The sequence below is a fragment of the Leptosomus discolor genome, chromosome 6 (assembly GCF_034619465.1).
Source record: "Leptosomus discolor isolate bLepDis1 chromosome 6, bLepDis1.hap2, whole genome shotgun sequence".
Classification (NCBI taxonomy): domain Eukaryota; kingdom Metazoa; phylum Chordata; class Aves; order Leptosomiformes; family Leptosomidae; genus Leptosomus; species Leptosomus discolor.
In genome coordinates, this window is record NC_141396.1 from 23,584,448 (window position 1) to 23,599,421 (window position 14,974).

At 41.4% G+C, this 14,974-nt stretch overlaps 1 protein-coding gene across 7 annotated transcripts in view; it reads right to left on the reverse strand.

The window, feature by feature from the left end:
- Window positions 1–11,468, reverse strand: part of PPP3CB (protein phosphatase 3 catalytic subunit beta) — a 51,530-nt gene extending 40,062 nt beyond the window's left edge. For 5 of the 7 annotated variants that reach the window (XR_015183525.1, XR_015183524.1, XM_009961110.2 and 2 more), the window contains exon 1: window positions 10,089–10,141. Coding sequence is in view for 5 of the 7 variants with exons in the window: in XM_009961110.2 (XP_009959412.2) it covers window positions 10,089–10,122 (34 nt within the window). In the remaining 2 variants the exon portion in view is untranslated. Of the gene's footprint in view, window positions 1–10,088; window positions 10,142–11,398 lie in introns of those variants that run through there. The other 2 variants (XM_086466418.1, XM_086466416.1) reach the window with 1 other exon arrangement.
- Between the last annotated feature and the right edge of the window lie 3,506 nt (window positions 11,469–14,974).

A 14,974-nucleotide genomic window follows, 5' to 3' on the forward strand; every position in this document is an offset into this window, starting at 1 on the left:
GTAATAGCCAGCACCTGGAAAGGAAGGTCACCAAAGAAGCCTCACTAGGATCTGTGCTATGTAATACATTCATAAATTACACTGAAAAGAAGGTAACTCATGGAGTGATGCAGCCTTCGGGTGATAGTAAGTGTTCCAGACAACCACGAACAGGGCAGGCTATGAAGAGCTACAGAAGTTGTCCATGGTACTGAGTGGCCCAGCAAAATATGACACATTAAATATTAATAAATGCAAAATAATAAGGAAATAAATCCTAACTTTACATATAAAAATCACAGATTATAAAACTACTATTACTATTCAGAAGTGAGGTCTTTCCTATAGTTCTAGGAAAATACCCAATGCTGACAAGCCAAAGAAACCCAGAAAACTGAATGTTAAGAACTATTAGCAAATAGAAAACAAAAGAAGATGTAATTATGCCACTAATAAATCTAGCATGCAACTCTGGTTTGCCCACCATATAAAAAAGAAAGAATAATTTAAAAAAGATTCAAGGAACAATAACAGAAATCAGTCAGTCAGAATGATTTCTGCTACAGGAGTAACTAAGTAGACTACCATTCTTCAGCCTAAATCCATGCAAACTAAGAGGGATTCTAACAAAGTTCTATGATAGCATTAATGGAGAAGGTGAAGGCCCCTGAATGGCAGGAAGGGGCAGGATGGACACTGCCAGTTTGAAGTTCCGTCAAACCACTGACTAAGCAGCAGAGTAAGTCCAACTATCAGAAAAGTTGGGAGTCTACAACATTGCTATTGTAGGTTGAAATTCCTTCTTTGAGCTTGTTTTCCTTATTTTACTGTTGCGCTGTCTCTAAAAAGATTAAACTGAGTAGAGGCTGTCCATATACTAGACACAACTGCAGAAATTACTGGAAGTATCAGAAGTCCTCGGATCCTGGCTCACGGATCAAAAGCACCCATTTGTGATCTGGTATCTCAAAGAAGTGGAGCAGATGAGAGGTCTGAGGCTGGGGACCAAATCAGGCTCAGCAACTGCCCAGACGGCACATTTGATGGCCAGCAGCTTACATGAATCCAAACAACGGCAGTTCAGTTACTGCACAAATGAAATATAGATGTGGACACGGAAGAAGAAGATACATTAAAACTGACACTAAGCAGTGCATCAGAATGTCATTGCACTCATGTAGGATTACAGGAAATAAAATCAATCTGGAAAAAAAAAAAACCCCAAACAACACAAAAGCCCAATATTGAAAGAATTAAATCAAAGAGAAAAGGAGCAAATCCAATCAATTTCTCTCCGTTCAAATATTATTTCAAATACGTTTAAAAAGAAAAACTGGAGAAACACATCTATTCAAAGATAAGAACAACTAGCAGTATGAATACACTTGTAAATAGATTATTCATACTTTATTTTCTTACTCTCCAAAGTTACTTTACATTCCAAAAAACAATGCTTAAATACTAAAACATTCACTGACTTAATTTAAATACATATATTCTCTGAAATTAAATTATACTAGAAAATCAACTGGAGAATTGTCTATTCTTCCTCTTATAAAAGTTCCTAAGTAGGAAGAAGCTGAAAAATGTGCCTTTACATTACACAGTGTAGAACAAACCTGGCACTTTATGTTTGGAGATAAAGTATTTTGTTAACAGAAAACATGCCTTTCCTTCCAGTCTCCCTAGTAATGATTCAATTTTCATTTGGAAGTGTTAAAATTCCATGTAGTCCACATGTTGGTAAACTTAATGCACTTAAGAAATGAAAATACAACAACTTGTGTTCCATGTACAACAATTGTTTAAAAACGTAAATCTGTCTCTGTAAAGAGAAATCCATTGTTCCATCAAGATAAATTTAACTGGTTTTTAAAAGCACTTAATTATAACGATGCAAGCACAAATTCTAGCATTTACTGGTTTTCTGAACTTGACTTTCGAACCTCTGTATTCTTTTAATGTTATTTCAGCATTCTTTGGAAGTTTATATTAATCTGTACATAAATTAGTTTCAGGCTATTTCTTTCCCCACTTTTTTTTAACACGTTATTTGTGGGCCCATAGCTGCCTTCAGCAATGCAAAGTTGAGCTCATCCTTTTATGAGACACAGACAACTCACAAAGCAGATGACTCCCACTTTACTGCTTTATTTGTTGCAAAAGCATTAGAGACCACACCTTCCCAGAACCAAAGTCAATCACCTCCAAAACACAGTTTCATAGGAACTGTGCTTCATTAGTTCTAGTATTATTCCTAGATAACGATCTACTTGGGTGAAACGTGACCTTTTGTCTTTTTTGAGCTTTTTTGGGTAAATGCAGGGTGTGGTAGTGAATGGTCTGTTGAGGTGACCAGTTGTTCTTCATTCTCAGTGCAAATCACTACTGACTTACTATGACTTACTACTGACTTACAGAATTCAGAAAGACGGTGTTGATGTCTTCCTTATGACAGTTCAGAAATATTTCAGTGGTTCTAAGCATGCAGCAGATGAAATTTTCTTAACAACGTTCTTATGTCCGAGTAATATATTTCAGATCAGATTTGCATGAAAACTAATTCTGTCTAATTTTAAAAAATATAGTTTTGAGTTTGTCTAGCAAGTTACATTTTCTGGGAGGCTATAAAAACAGATGTTTCTGTCCAGTGTCTGGAAAGAACTGTCTCAAATTATTTGAATTAATACACTTACGAAGATTCAAATCAAAAACTCTGTATATCCAAGGGTCATCCATGATGTCCAAAAACCATGAGTGTAGTATCAGAGAAGTAGTTAAGCATCTGTAAAGTTTTATTTGCCTCATGAAAAAATACAGTCTTAAAATTAGCTCCTCAAAGTTTAACAAAATCCTTTTCACACAATACAGGTATCTTCCTATTGCTCAAGAAGGATTCTTTTTAGAATAATCTTCAGAGAAGGAAGAATAAAGAATGGCTAAAGATTTTATCTACATCACCCAGCTGAATAAAACTGTAACACTACGAAAACTGTTTCTTTCCATTTTATACTTTAATTTTTCTCTCAACAATAGTTAACACTATGTTAAAGCTCATACCTTCGAAAAATATTACAAATAATATCTTTCAATAGGATAAGGATGATAACATTTGAAGCATGTACACAATTTCTGCAAACTAATGGGGGTTTAATTAAACCTTTGATGAAGTAGTAATAGAATGTTACAGCCTAAGGAAAAAGAACTGCAGCATGATGGTTTCCAAGACAGAAATATAATCCATGGTTCAAAGTCTTTGTGCATAACCTATGCTCTCGGGACTGTAATGGAATGGTAATTAAGAGGAATTACCCTAAGGAAATAACATGGTGTTGGTCATTAAAGGATTCCCTTCCTTCATTCCCAGCAAAGCTAAGCAATAGAAAAGCATTTAGAGATGAATCTCTAAAGCAATACACACTGCAGTACAGAATAACTGACTATATCCTACTAGAAGAAGTATAGATGTTAATAACAAAGATAACAGATTGCAATTTACAACAATATACAAGACTTCCTAAAAGTGTTGCTCACTAGTCAAAATTAACCAATTTCACTTTTAAAATACTTATGGATGTTATAATTTTAACTACATTGAATCAAAATTTTAAACAGTAATGCTGGGAGAAAAAAAACAGTGAGTAGCTTTTGGGATTCGTTACCAAAAAGGTTTTGATGGGTTTTATTACTATTTGTATACACATTTACAAAGAAGAAAAAAAAAACATCTTTCCTTTGTACTGCAGCACTACTTTAAACAGAGATCAAAACCAAAACCTCTAAACCTAGCTCTACACTGACTTTCTACAAGCCTCTGGGTACATTTATACCTTACAATAAAGCATGCTACAGAGATCCAAAAGCTAGCACCAATTTGAATGGATAAATTCACAGTACATTGTAAAAAGGTTCAAAAGTAGAAAAACTACCTTAGCATGGCATTTTACCCAATATAATAATCCCTGCTGAGAGGTGCAGTATGGCAACTAATACAAACACGCTCCTTCCAGAACCAAAGCAGATCTCACATTGCCTAGTAACTGAGTACAACAGTAGCTGCTAATAAAATCTTACATGTAGACACTGTAAATTTAAACCACGCTGATATATATATGCCCATTTTTATAACCTTGGTTAAATCTTGCTTGTATCAGAAACACCCTGTTGGAACCGCTCATGAAATAACATGAGATCAAAGCCTCTAGACTAATGGTAGGAAAAAGTATCAGGGATCAACTGTACAAGGTACTGTACCTCCACAAGCAAAGTATCTTATGCTCTTAAGGCCTTAAAACTTACACAATTATTCTTCTCTGGCAGTGAAAGAAAATTAGCCATTTTTCCTCTATAATCAGGAGCCCATGACACGTTCCATGAACTCAGCTTTGGCTATAAAAGCATGCTCAACGTCCCAGGATTTCATCTTCTGTTTTAAGCATCTTTTTGATTTCACAGATAAAGAAAGTCTCAGCTCCTATTACTAAGGTTACTAAACACAGACATCATGCTTGTAAAGAATTTGTTGCTTTAGTGGTAGGTATATATCGAACAGTATATAATGTTTGTCTCCACTAAGTGATATATATCAATACAATCATGGTGTTCTGTGAAAACATAGGCCAGTATCCTTCATTTTGTCAGCAGGTTTATGACCACAACAGCATAATTGTCTGTGGTTTTTCTGTCATTTGGTCAGGTTTTGTGGGGTTTTGGTTATATAAATGCATTGCTGTCTATATATTTTTGCTCAGAAGAATCATAAAGCCTAACACCTAGCACATCTTTCAGACTGTCCCTGGAGTTTTCATGCCTCTGCCAACATCTATACAGAAGAAAGAGATGTAGCACCCACGACTGCTATGAGGACAGAATATATTCAATCATCCTTCTGCATTTGGCAGAACAGATTTGAAAAGAAATAGCATAAAGACATCACAGATGGTCTATGGACCAGCAACCTTGAAAATATTAGTTAAGCACAAATACACAGCAGCATCTACTTGAATCAGAAAGCTAGAATCAATAGCTGTCAAAAGACAGGAGTTACCCTATCCATCCCAAACAAGAAAACACAGATTCAGCAAAGTTATTTTCTTGCAAATTATGGTATTTTTCCTAAATGCCACAAAAACTATTCCTTTAGTCAAGTTTCTTGGAACGTATGCCACCTGCTATACTAATAAGCATTCTAAAAGCAAGGAAAAATGACCCTGTAAACCTTGAAACCCTACAAACGCACTGCAGGCAGTATATATTTGATCCTTACTTACCATGTACTTGCCATCTTGAAAGTTTCACAGAATTTTAAATCTCAGATGAAACTATTGATACACCTAATACGCCATGGTACATTCATCTTTTATACTGTCTGTGTAACTTTTCAATTAACTTGTTTGATGCTTTTGGAAGTGTCTCTCAAGGAAAATATAATTATTTGCCTAAAAAGTATTTAAAGATGCTCCCCCCATTAAAATGGCCATAGTGTGCCATTAAATACCATTCATTATGTAAGCTGTATCTAACTCTACCCCCTAAGTCATAGATTTCTCATCTTTGTTGCTCCACCTTGTATGAAAGCCACTCTGTGTCTCTGAACGTATTTTTAGATAAAGAAGAAAATCAGGAAGGGGGACCAAAACTACATGCTGCTGTTCAAGATGCACATACAAAACAAGATGCACACAAGGGCATGATGGTGCATTCTCTTTTTTCTAAAATGATCTTCTAATAATCTCTAAATTCCTACCAGCCTGTTTGACTGCCACTGCACTAACCTTTTCAGAATATTATCCATACAGACCCTAATGTTTCTTTCCCCAGTTCACCACCCTCTATGTTTAAGCAAGAGTTGTTCTTTCCCTTGTACAGTCTACTCTGTCTTTATCAGAACAGCATATCCTGCAACCTCTTTGCCCAGGCACTCAGTCTAGCAAGAGCTTTCTGAAACATCTCTGGAAGTTTACCATCCTGAATGTGTTACTATCTGTCATTCACTATTTTCTAAATAACTTATCAATACATTTAAAGAGCACAGATGACAGATGTTAACCTTCCCCAACCATGTAAGTGTATTACCTATTAACATCCTTTCTTCCCTCATTAATTTTGATCCAAAAGAGGATATTTCCTCTTTTGCTTTCTTTAAAGGCTCCGATGAAGGAACCTCATGAATAGTTTTGCCTGGATCAACCAGCTCACTGGCTCCTCCAAAATATTCTAACGATTCCTCTTGATTTCCATCTATAAAAACTGTACCAACTCCTCTTTAATACCATATCTCTCCAGGAACATAGTCCACTCTTTCTTACAAGTGCTATGACTCTGCTTGAATTAAACTTACTGATCTACAGTTCTCCAGTTCAATCCAGAGATTTTAAAAAAATGCTGCTGTGCTCCATTTCTCAGATTCAGAAGATGAGTTATGCCATAGGCTATGGAAAAATAAATCTGCAATTTTGCACCCAGAAACCCCAAAGAATTCATTTAGAGCCACTAGACAAATATCTTCTGGTCCTGGTATTATTTTTTTTTTTAACATTTGTTCTGTTGATATGTTCTGAAACCACTTACACTTCAATGAGATAATTCTTTGGTCCCATTCAGCAATTGTGTGTGAAAGAGTCCTTAGTTCCTTATGCAATAAACACACATGTAAGCAATTGCCAGATTTTTCTGCTCCAGTCTCACCTTCCCAAGCCTCAACTGCCAATTGGCCCTATTGAAATTAAGGAAGGCTTCCATTCTTGGGTGTGTTTTGGGGGGTTTTCTTGTTGCTATTTTAAGATTCATTTGCTCTAACCATCCTCTCTCGCTCTCTCTCAAAAAAAGAAGTATTATAAGGCCAGTCAAACACTAACCTGTCAGAAATCAGTTCCACTCCATCATCTCTCCCAAAACAAAACTGTTGGTTTTTTTTATCTTAAGTATGACCATTTAATACTCTCTTTACTCTGCTGCTTTTCTGGATTATTTTACGATCATTTCTGACCAGCAGCATAAAGGCATTCCAAGTGCCTTATAACATTTTTAAAACAGCCTTCATGCTGCCTGTAAGCATTTATCCTATTTTGTTGTGGGTTTTTGTTTTGTTTTGTGGTGTTTTTTTTTCCTCAGACTCTGAATTTTAAAGTTAAATACTGCAATGATTTCTTTTTCTCCTACATGGAAATCATTGTTAAAAAACAGCTATTAGCATCTTAATTTAGGACCCTGCTCAAGGCTATGAGTTACTTCTCTTTGGGATTCTCTGAAGAGCTGTTTCAATGAGCCATCATTTAATGTCCAAAATTACTCTGCCAGTCAGACTGTATCATGACTTTCATCCAAAACAAAGGAATACTGAAGCCTCTCGTTTCCAGAAGAACAAACATCATCTCCAAATTCAGCAAAAAAATACCCACTAGCTCAGCAAGACAAGGTCCTGTAGATTGCTTCCCAAAGCCCAGTAGTGGGCAAAGCACAATGCCAGGGAGGACACAACTTTTGAGTACAACTTTGCAGTGTAGCTACTCACAGGTGGGTCAGAGAAGCTCTGGTGCTTTGCCCTCAAAGGAAAGCCAAGGAAGGCTCATCCTTGCCATGTCCAGGACCACTCCATCAAACTAAATGATAAGCGTTTCCTCCTGTCTATCAGTGAAAAACACTTTACTACAAGGTAGCGAAACAATTGTTTCAGTGGAAAAGATACAATACATTGACAAATGTAAAGTATGAAAATCACATGCACTGAAAGGTCAAGTGCGCTGACTGAAGTCAGTCAATTATCACCCAAAAAGAAAGGCAAACTCAAACTCAAAAGAACTAGATACAGGAGCTAAATACCAACAGCAGTTTAAAGAAAAAGATTCACAGACACACACACCACATCACTCCCGTGATTTTGACAGAACATAATAGAGGAAAATGCTATCTTCCACGAGACAGTAAACCACTAAGCATCATTCTTCAAAGATTAAGAGGGTGCCTTAGAAAACAGGGAATCAAAATGACAGGTACATTTTCTCATCTCTATTAAAAAAAGCAGTTACAAAAGCCTCACCACAAGACACCTTTTGGGAACCAAATGCCAAAACCTGACTTTAGACATTTCAATTCCATAGCTAACCATTAATTTGTAGGAAACTCTGTAAATACAAATTACTTACACAATTTAACTAAGCCATGAGAAAAGAAAATTTCAGCTTCCTATACACTTTAAAAGCAAACAACGATCTTTGATGATACAATTCATACTTGGGAAGGTATGCCAGACCAACACAACTAGGCTGTATACACTGCGTATTTAAAGCCTTTATTATATATATGTCTCATATGAACATTATACTTGATAACCTTTCAGATATTTTTCTAGATATATGCACTTTCCACTAATTGCTAAATATACAGGTCAAAATATAAAGGGGGACACAACCCAATTATCACCCTAGCTTATTAGAAAAGATTAGTTACCGATGATACAATAATTTAACCATGTTTTCTTGGGTGAGCATCTCTTGCCCATTTCTGCCAACATATATTATTAGTGGTAAAGGATTTAATTTCTCATGGCTTCTGAAATTTCATGGTTTCCGCTATTTTTTCTCCCTCTTTCAGTAATACAGAGGAAGAATATAAAGCTAAAATAAAAGCAAAAGATGAAACAACGCAAATACCAGCAAACATTAAGTCCTGAATTTGTATTTCTTCCCAAAAAAACCATAGTGTACGGAGAGCATAAAAGCTGAAATGAACCAATACACAGATACACCAGATAATATTACTACATTTTTCTCTGAGGTTGTTCTCAAGGACCTGAGACATTATAAATAAAATATCTCAGCAAGGAAAGACAAAGCCTGGGTGTCCCAAGGATGTGTTTCTTTTTCTCAGGAACAGAGCTAGCACACACAAAAAAAGTAACGTTTTCAAACACTTTTACAATTTTTTTTTCTCCTATAGTAAATCACATTGAACAAAATAAACACGAAAAAGTATTGCCTTAAAAAGAATCCCCAAACCTTATTCCGGTAAATAAATTCACTAACAATTATCAATAAGTCAATACTTATGAAAAAGGAGGAAATTTCTACAGTGATTCATAAAGATTACAGCAGTTAAAAGTGTAAGTCATTATGCAACCATCTGAACTGTTCTCTTAACAGTTTCACCAGCACACCCGGTCTACACATTTCCAGTATAAAAAAATTAACACTTTTGGGTTCCCTAGTATGCAGTGTTGTCTTGACAAAAGCAGAAGGCCCACCTTAAGAGACTATCGCCATACCTGCAATCTATTCATCATACAATAGGTAAGAGTATGGCAAAGATTTCTTGGTATGTGAAAGGCAACACATCTGTTTGTAAACAAGGATGCGATATAGTTGTCACGTTTTAACATGGTTTCAACAAGCATCTTTATGTTGCATAGGTACTCCCACTTAGCACTGACATAACCTGCAGTCTTGCACCTCTGGGGTTACTGCCTAAAAAAAAAAATTTCGAACTGCACTGCACCTAATGGGGGAGGGGGGAACCAAACCACCCTGCCCTTCATATCAAGAACACAGACAGCTTGGCACAGCTGTCCAGGCTTTCTCCAGAAGCCAGTGATTCAGCATGATATGTATGGACAGGATAGGTCAACAGGAGGAATAGGAAAATGCTGATTTTGTCAGATGAAGCTATCAAAGCCTGATTACCTTTACAAGAGGTCTGTATTCTACACACCCAGGTTCAAAGAAATACTGTAAACCCAGGCTGTAATCCTGTTAGAATGAAGCAAGTCTCAACTATGATTTTAAACAACCAGACGCATAGGTCACATTTAACAAGCTGAATTATTAAGCGATTGGAAATCAGCAGGTTTTCCAGCACACTCTAAAGTATCTAATCACTCACCATTAGTTCTCCGGCATTGTTTGAAGAACTTCATTTGTTACAACAAATTGCGGTAAAGGTACAAAAATTCACAAGTCTAAACACTATACACATAGTATAAGTATTATAACATTAAAGCAGCACTAACGAGTAAAAGTTTCCAATAGACTAGTTTCAACATTTTCCAGTTTTACTCTTGCAATTTGTTCAAACAAATCAACAGGTTAAGCAATCCAAAATGAGTAACAACTTACTGCGAGCAAAGCTTTCCATCTTACTGGAAAACATGCAGATTTCCAAAACATACTATGGGATTCCAAGGCTTTAATTAAGACCTGCCGAAGACAAAGACATCCTTTTCATTTCTCAAGATCCCGTTATAAAGTTAAACGAACAGATCTCCACCCCTTTGAACTCATCAGACCCTGTGTTAGCAGGATCACTGGTCTTAAAAGCAGATTGCTTTGTGTACAACCATGAATACCCACAGCCCAGGTCTGCTATCACAAACATCCATGCTGCCACTGTCAAACACAGCTCAATATCAAAACCTTTGAGATTAAATAAAATTATTAATGTGAGTAAATAAAACCTAGAAGCATTACCTACGCTATCCTTTAAACTACAATTTAGATCTAACAAATATGGTTTAGGATACGTTTGCTGTGAAGGATTATTCTCCCCACAAGTACTAAAATGACACACTCTATGTGCTCCGGAGTAAGAATCTTAATATTTTACAGCATTTTGGTCAGTAGTCCACCTTATTCTTATGCAGTTTACTCTTTAAAACGTTCTACTTTCTCTTCTGACACGTGTAACGTTCGACTTTTAAAGGCTTTCCATGAGACTGTGCTACTACGAAAGGCCACGAAGAAATAGATCCAAGGTGATTTTTTTCCACCAGAACTGGGAACCCGAGACCAGCAGCACCTTCCCACTCCCTCTTCCTCGGCGCTGTCACCTTCTGCAATTACAAGGATGTCCTCTGAGCAGATAGAGAAAAACCCCCGCAGAGAAGGAGGCTGACAAGGCAGACCCCGGCCGGGGAAGCCGGTGTCCCCCGGCCAGCAGGGCACAGGCACACTCGTGCCAGCAACGCCCCAGCAGCGCACCTGGGCGGGACGCGCCAGGGCCGCAGGCCTCGGGCACCGCTTCCACCCGCGGCACGCAGACCCTCGACCCCACGGGCAGCTCCCAGGAGACGACCTGCCACGGGGCTCACCGCAGGCCAGGCCAGCCCAGCCCACTGCCTTCCCGGGCAGCGTCCGCGCCCAGCTCGGCCTCCCCGCCTACAAGCCGAGTCGACCCCGGGTATTTCCACGCCTCCGCACGGAGCCGGGCAGCCCTCCCGCGGACACGCCGCTCCCGTCCCCGCCGGTGGGCAGGCCGGCGAGCACACGCGAGGGCACCTCTCCCCACGCCCGGGCGGGCCGCCTCTCCGAGCCGGGGCACCCCCCGGCCACCCGGGCGGCCTCCGCTCCGCCGGCGCCCCCAGCAGCTATGTTCCCCCACCCCCGCCGGGCCCGGGCGGCACCAGGCCGCGGGTCAGGCGGATGCTCACCCTTGACGGCGCGCTCGCTGGTGGCGTGGGGCGGCAGCAGCAGCACCTTGCTCCCCTCCTTGGCGGACATCGCTGGGCGCTGCCGCGCTCCGGCGGCGACTGCTGGGCGCGGCGGCGCCTTCGTCCGCCTCCTCCGCCGGCGGGCTGGCGGGGCGAGGGGCGCGCGGCGGCCAGCGGCGAGGCGGGACGGGGGCGACTAGAGGCCCCAGGCGGCGGCGGCCCGGCGGAACATGGCGGCAGGCGCGGCTCCCAGCTCCTCGAGCAGCGAAGGGACAGTCCGCCTCGGGCCCGGCATGCACCGCGCCGCCACCCCACGAGGGGACTACGGGAGCGTGGCGAAACTCCTGGCTGCGCCACGCCGCCAGCGCGGCCGTTAGGGAGCGTGGCGAAATTCCGCTCTCCCCGGGGCGGCGCCTCCGGCGCGGGGCGCGGGGAGGGGCGGAGGCTGCGGCCCGGCAACTCCGGGCTCTCGGCCGGCGGAGGCGGGCGAGGAGCGGGGAGCGCCCCGCCGCGGCGCACCCCCGCCCCCGGGACGGGCGGGCGTCAGGGCGAGAGCGCGGGGCGGTGCGAGGGGGGGGGGAGAAGGGCGGCGCGGCGGGCGGCCCGGCCCCCGGCGGCCCCTCAGCGGGAGAGGGCCGCGGCCACCATGGAGAGCTCCGCGGGGCCGCCCGGGCCACACCCCGCCCTCCGAGCCGGAGCAGGGGAAGGCCCCGCCGGCGGCATCTCGGCGGGGGGAGCCATTTTGTCAGGCGGCCAAGCCCCTGCGCCGACCGGGATGAACGGGGGCGGGCCTCGGTCCTCCCCTGGCACGCAGCTGCATCTGCGCCCTCACTAGAGCGCCCCTCGCCTGCAACACCGTCCGTCGGAAGAGGCCCCACAACCTCACCTCTGGGGTGAGGCCTTAGGTGCGGGGCCAGCCTAGGACAGGAGGTGGAGGAGGAGGAGGAAAAAGAAGTTCCCCCCAAGCAAAAACCTGGGCACTGCTTACTGCAAGCTCCCACCGCCAGATACTTCAGCCAAACTTCTCTCCTCCACGCCTGGATCTGAACAACAGTAGGCAAAGGAGGCAGCCACAAACATTAGCTGACCCCTTCCACTCCCTAACACACCTCAAAGCTGCATTGGGAGGCAGCTGCACCTGTGACAGCCCTGGCCTCACCTTTACAAATGCAGCAGGCACAGCCCTTCCCTTACATACAAACCGTGCAATTTTTGCGTGGAGCAATAGGTCCAGCAAGATGCAGGGCATAAGACAGGGCTTCACCTTGGCAGAAAAGTTGGTACAACTGTACTGTATCCAAGCTAATCTGGTCATTCTTTAACTATTCTGTATTAAATTAACTTTGCTGATGAAAAAAACCTAAGTAGTTTCTGCTCTCCTTTGTACCAGCTGTTAATTTCATCCTCTCTCCTTTGACTTAGTGCATCCTGAGTTTTACCAGTGCAGGTTAGCTGTAGGACTGCACCGTAGTTGAGATCACAGAAATTAGCTAGGTTTAAAAAAAAAAAAAACCAAACAAAAAACACCCCAAAAAACCCCAAACCAAAAAATCTCTGAATTTGGCATCACTTAAATATCTGCCAACAAACCCAGTCAGATCTACCAAACATCTAAACATATACATGCAACCATATTTAATCAAATGTGGTATATCTAAAGAGTTGCTGCTTTGCATCTCAGCTAATAATAAGCTCTTATGCATTATTTGCACTGAGCTGTGTAAATTATTTCACGTGATAAATCAGGAATTTAAGAGAGAAAAGCCATCCAGTGGTAACAGTTTCCAGCAAGGTCTGGGTTCTTGCCCCATTCAGGTCACTTCATGATGACATCTGAGGTAAGTACCTGCCCTCTTGAGCATGAAAAGCTGTTTAGCTCAAGCAAAAATACATTAAAATTGATGGGTAACAAAAGCTTGGGTTGACCTTGTTTTTTATTATGTAGCCAAGGCAGTCCAAGCAAGAAACTTTGAATGAAACATCACCGTAAAGATATTCAAAGAAGCAACTGAAAATTTCCAGGGAATCAGAATTATAAACCCTTGGGTTGTTTATTAATGACACCTGTAAGACTCCAAAGTTTTGGAAAACCAGAATTCTGTTAATTCCATGTCCGCAAGTAAAATGGATGCATGTGCACAAAAAGTGACCTGGGATACATTACAGTATCGTGGAATAAATCCTGGATGACTGTTTTGGATTTCATTGTTAAGCTTTCCAGTAGCAGGAATTACTACTTTATAGCACATGTTCTGCAAATGTCTGTCATTGTACAACCAATATAAAGGGCCTGTTTTTTTAAATAGAACAAAAGCTCATTTGCTTCAATAGCATGAATGTGTAACCATTCAGAATATGCAGTGAGAGCATGGGATAGGAAGGGCAGTAAGTGAATGTTGTCCCTATTGACTTAGCATTAGCTTAAACCAGATCTGCTGGAACAAGGAGCAGGGGGAATGAATTCAGTCTCTTATTTAGAATCAAGAGAAGCTCAGTAGTAAATTCAGTTTGAATGTCTGACACCATGAAACAGCAGAGAGATTCTCATATTATACAGAAATTCATTTGTCCGTACATTTTCAAACACACAGGGAGCCTGAGACCTTGCTGAGTGTTGTCATGAATCACCTCTTCACCTCACCTGAAGTGCAGTTGCAAGAGATGCCTCTTACTTCTTTCAACTGCTCTCTTCTCTTATGACCCTGCAACCAACCTCCATCTTGTCTCCTGGGGTATGAAGCAAAAGGGGGCTGACACAGTCAGAACTCTGGTTGAGGAAAAAGCATAGCATAATTTTGTTATGTTATGATGCTGTGCCAGAAGACGACGTTATCAGCTCCTAGGCAGCATGTCTAGTGCCCTGCATGCCGATACGCTTCCAGCCACATCCACGCATCACCTGAAGAAAAGGCTCATCCAGATGAAGTCTTGCTGGGTTCCACCCCACCAGCCCATCAGTACATTAGGTTGATGTGCTAAATGGTGCTATGTCTCCTTGCAAACCACACCTCCTTGAAATATTAAAAATAATGATTTCAGTAACTTTTTTTTTTAACCAACAGCTAGAAAGAGAAGTTAGCTAATGCAGTTACCTTGGGGTTTTATTGTTGTATTTTTCCTAACATACTCCATCTTGTCTCAATAAAATACAGAGTATGTGCCTTTGCCATCAGGACAATACCAAAACCTACATTTGGGAGAGACCTACCTGAGCCCTTTAGCTTGTCATTGAAGTTTTTTTGTGTAGTATTGTCTCTCAATCTGCTAGAGATTCTGGAAGAGGCATTCACATTGCCCCAACTCACCCCATGGTGAAAGTAAAGCTGATTGATTCAGTATATCTTGTGCTCAAGGAATCAAACAACTTCTACTAGCACCACAAGTAGCATTATGATTGGTGGAACTTAGGAACACAATTACAAACATAAACGTGGCCTTGTAGGTAGAAGTCAGTGTGCCCTTATAAACCCGACATTTTCCCACAAATTTCCCACAAATGCCAGACAAATGAAAGTATTTCTGAAAAGCAGAGTCAATGTTTTACTTCCTGTTCAGCTTTGCCACCAAGTGGTCATT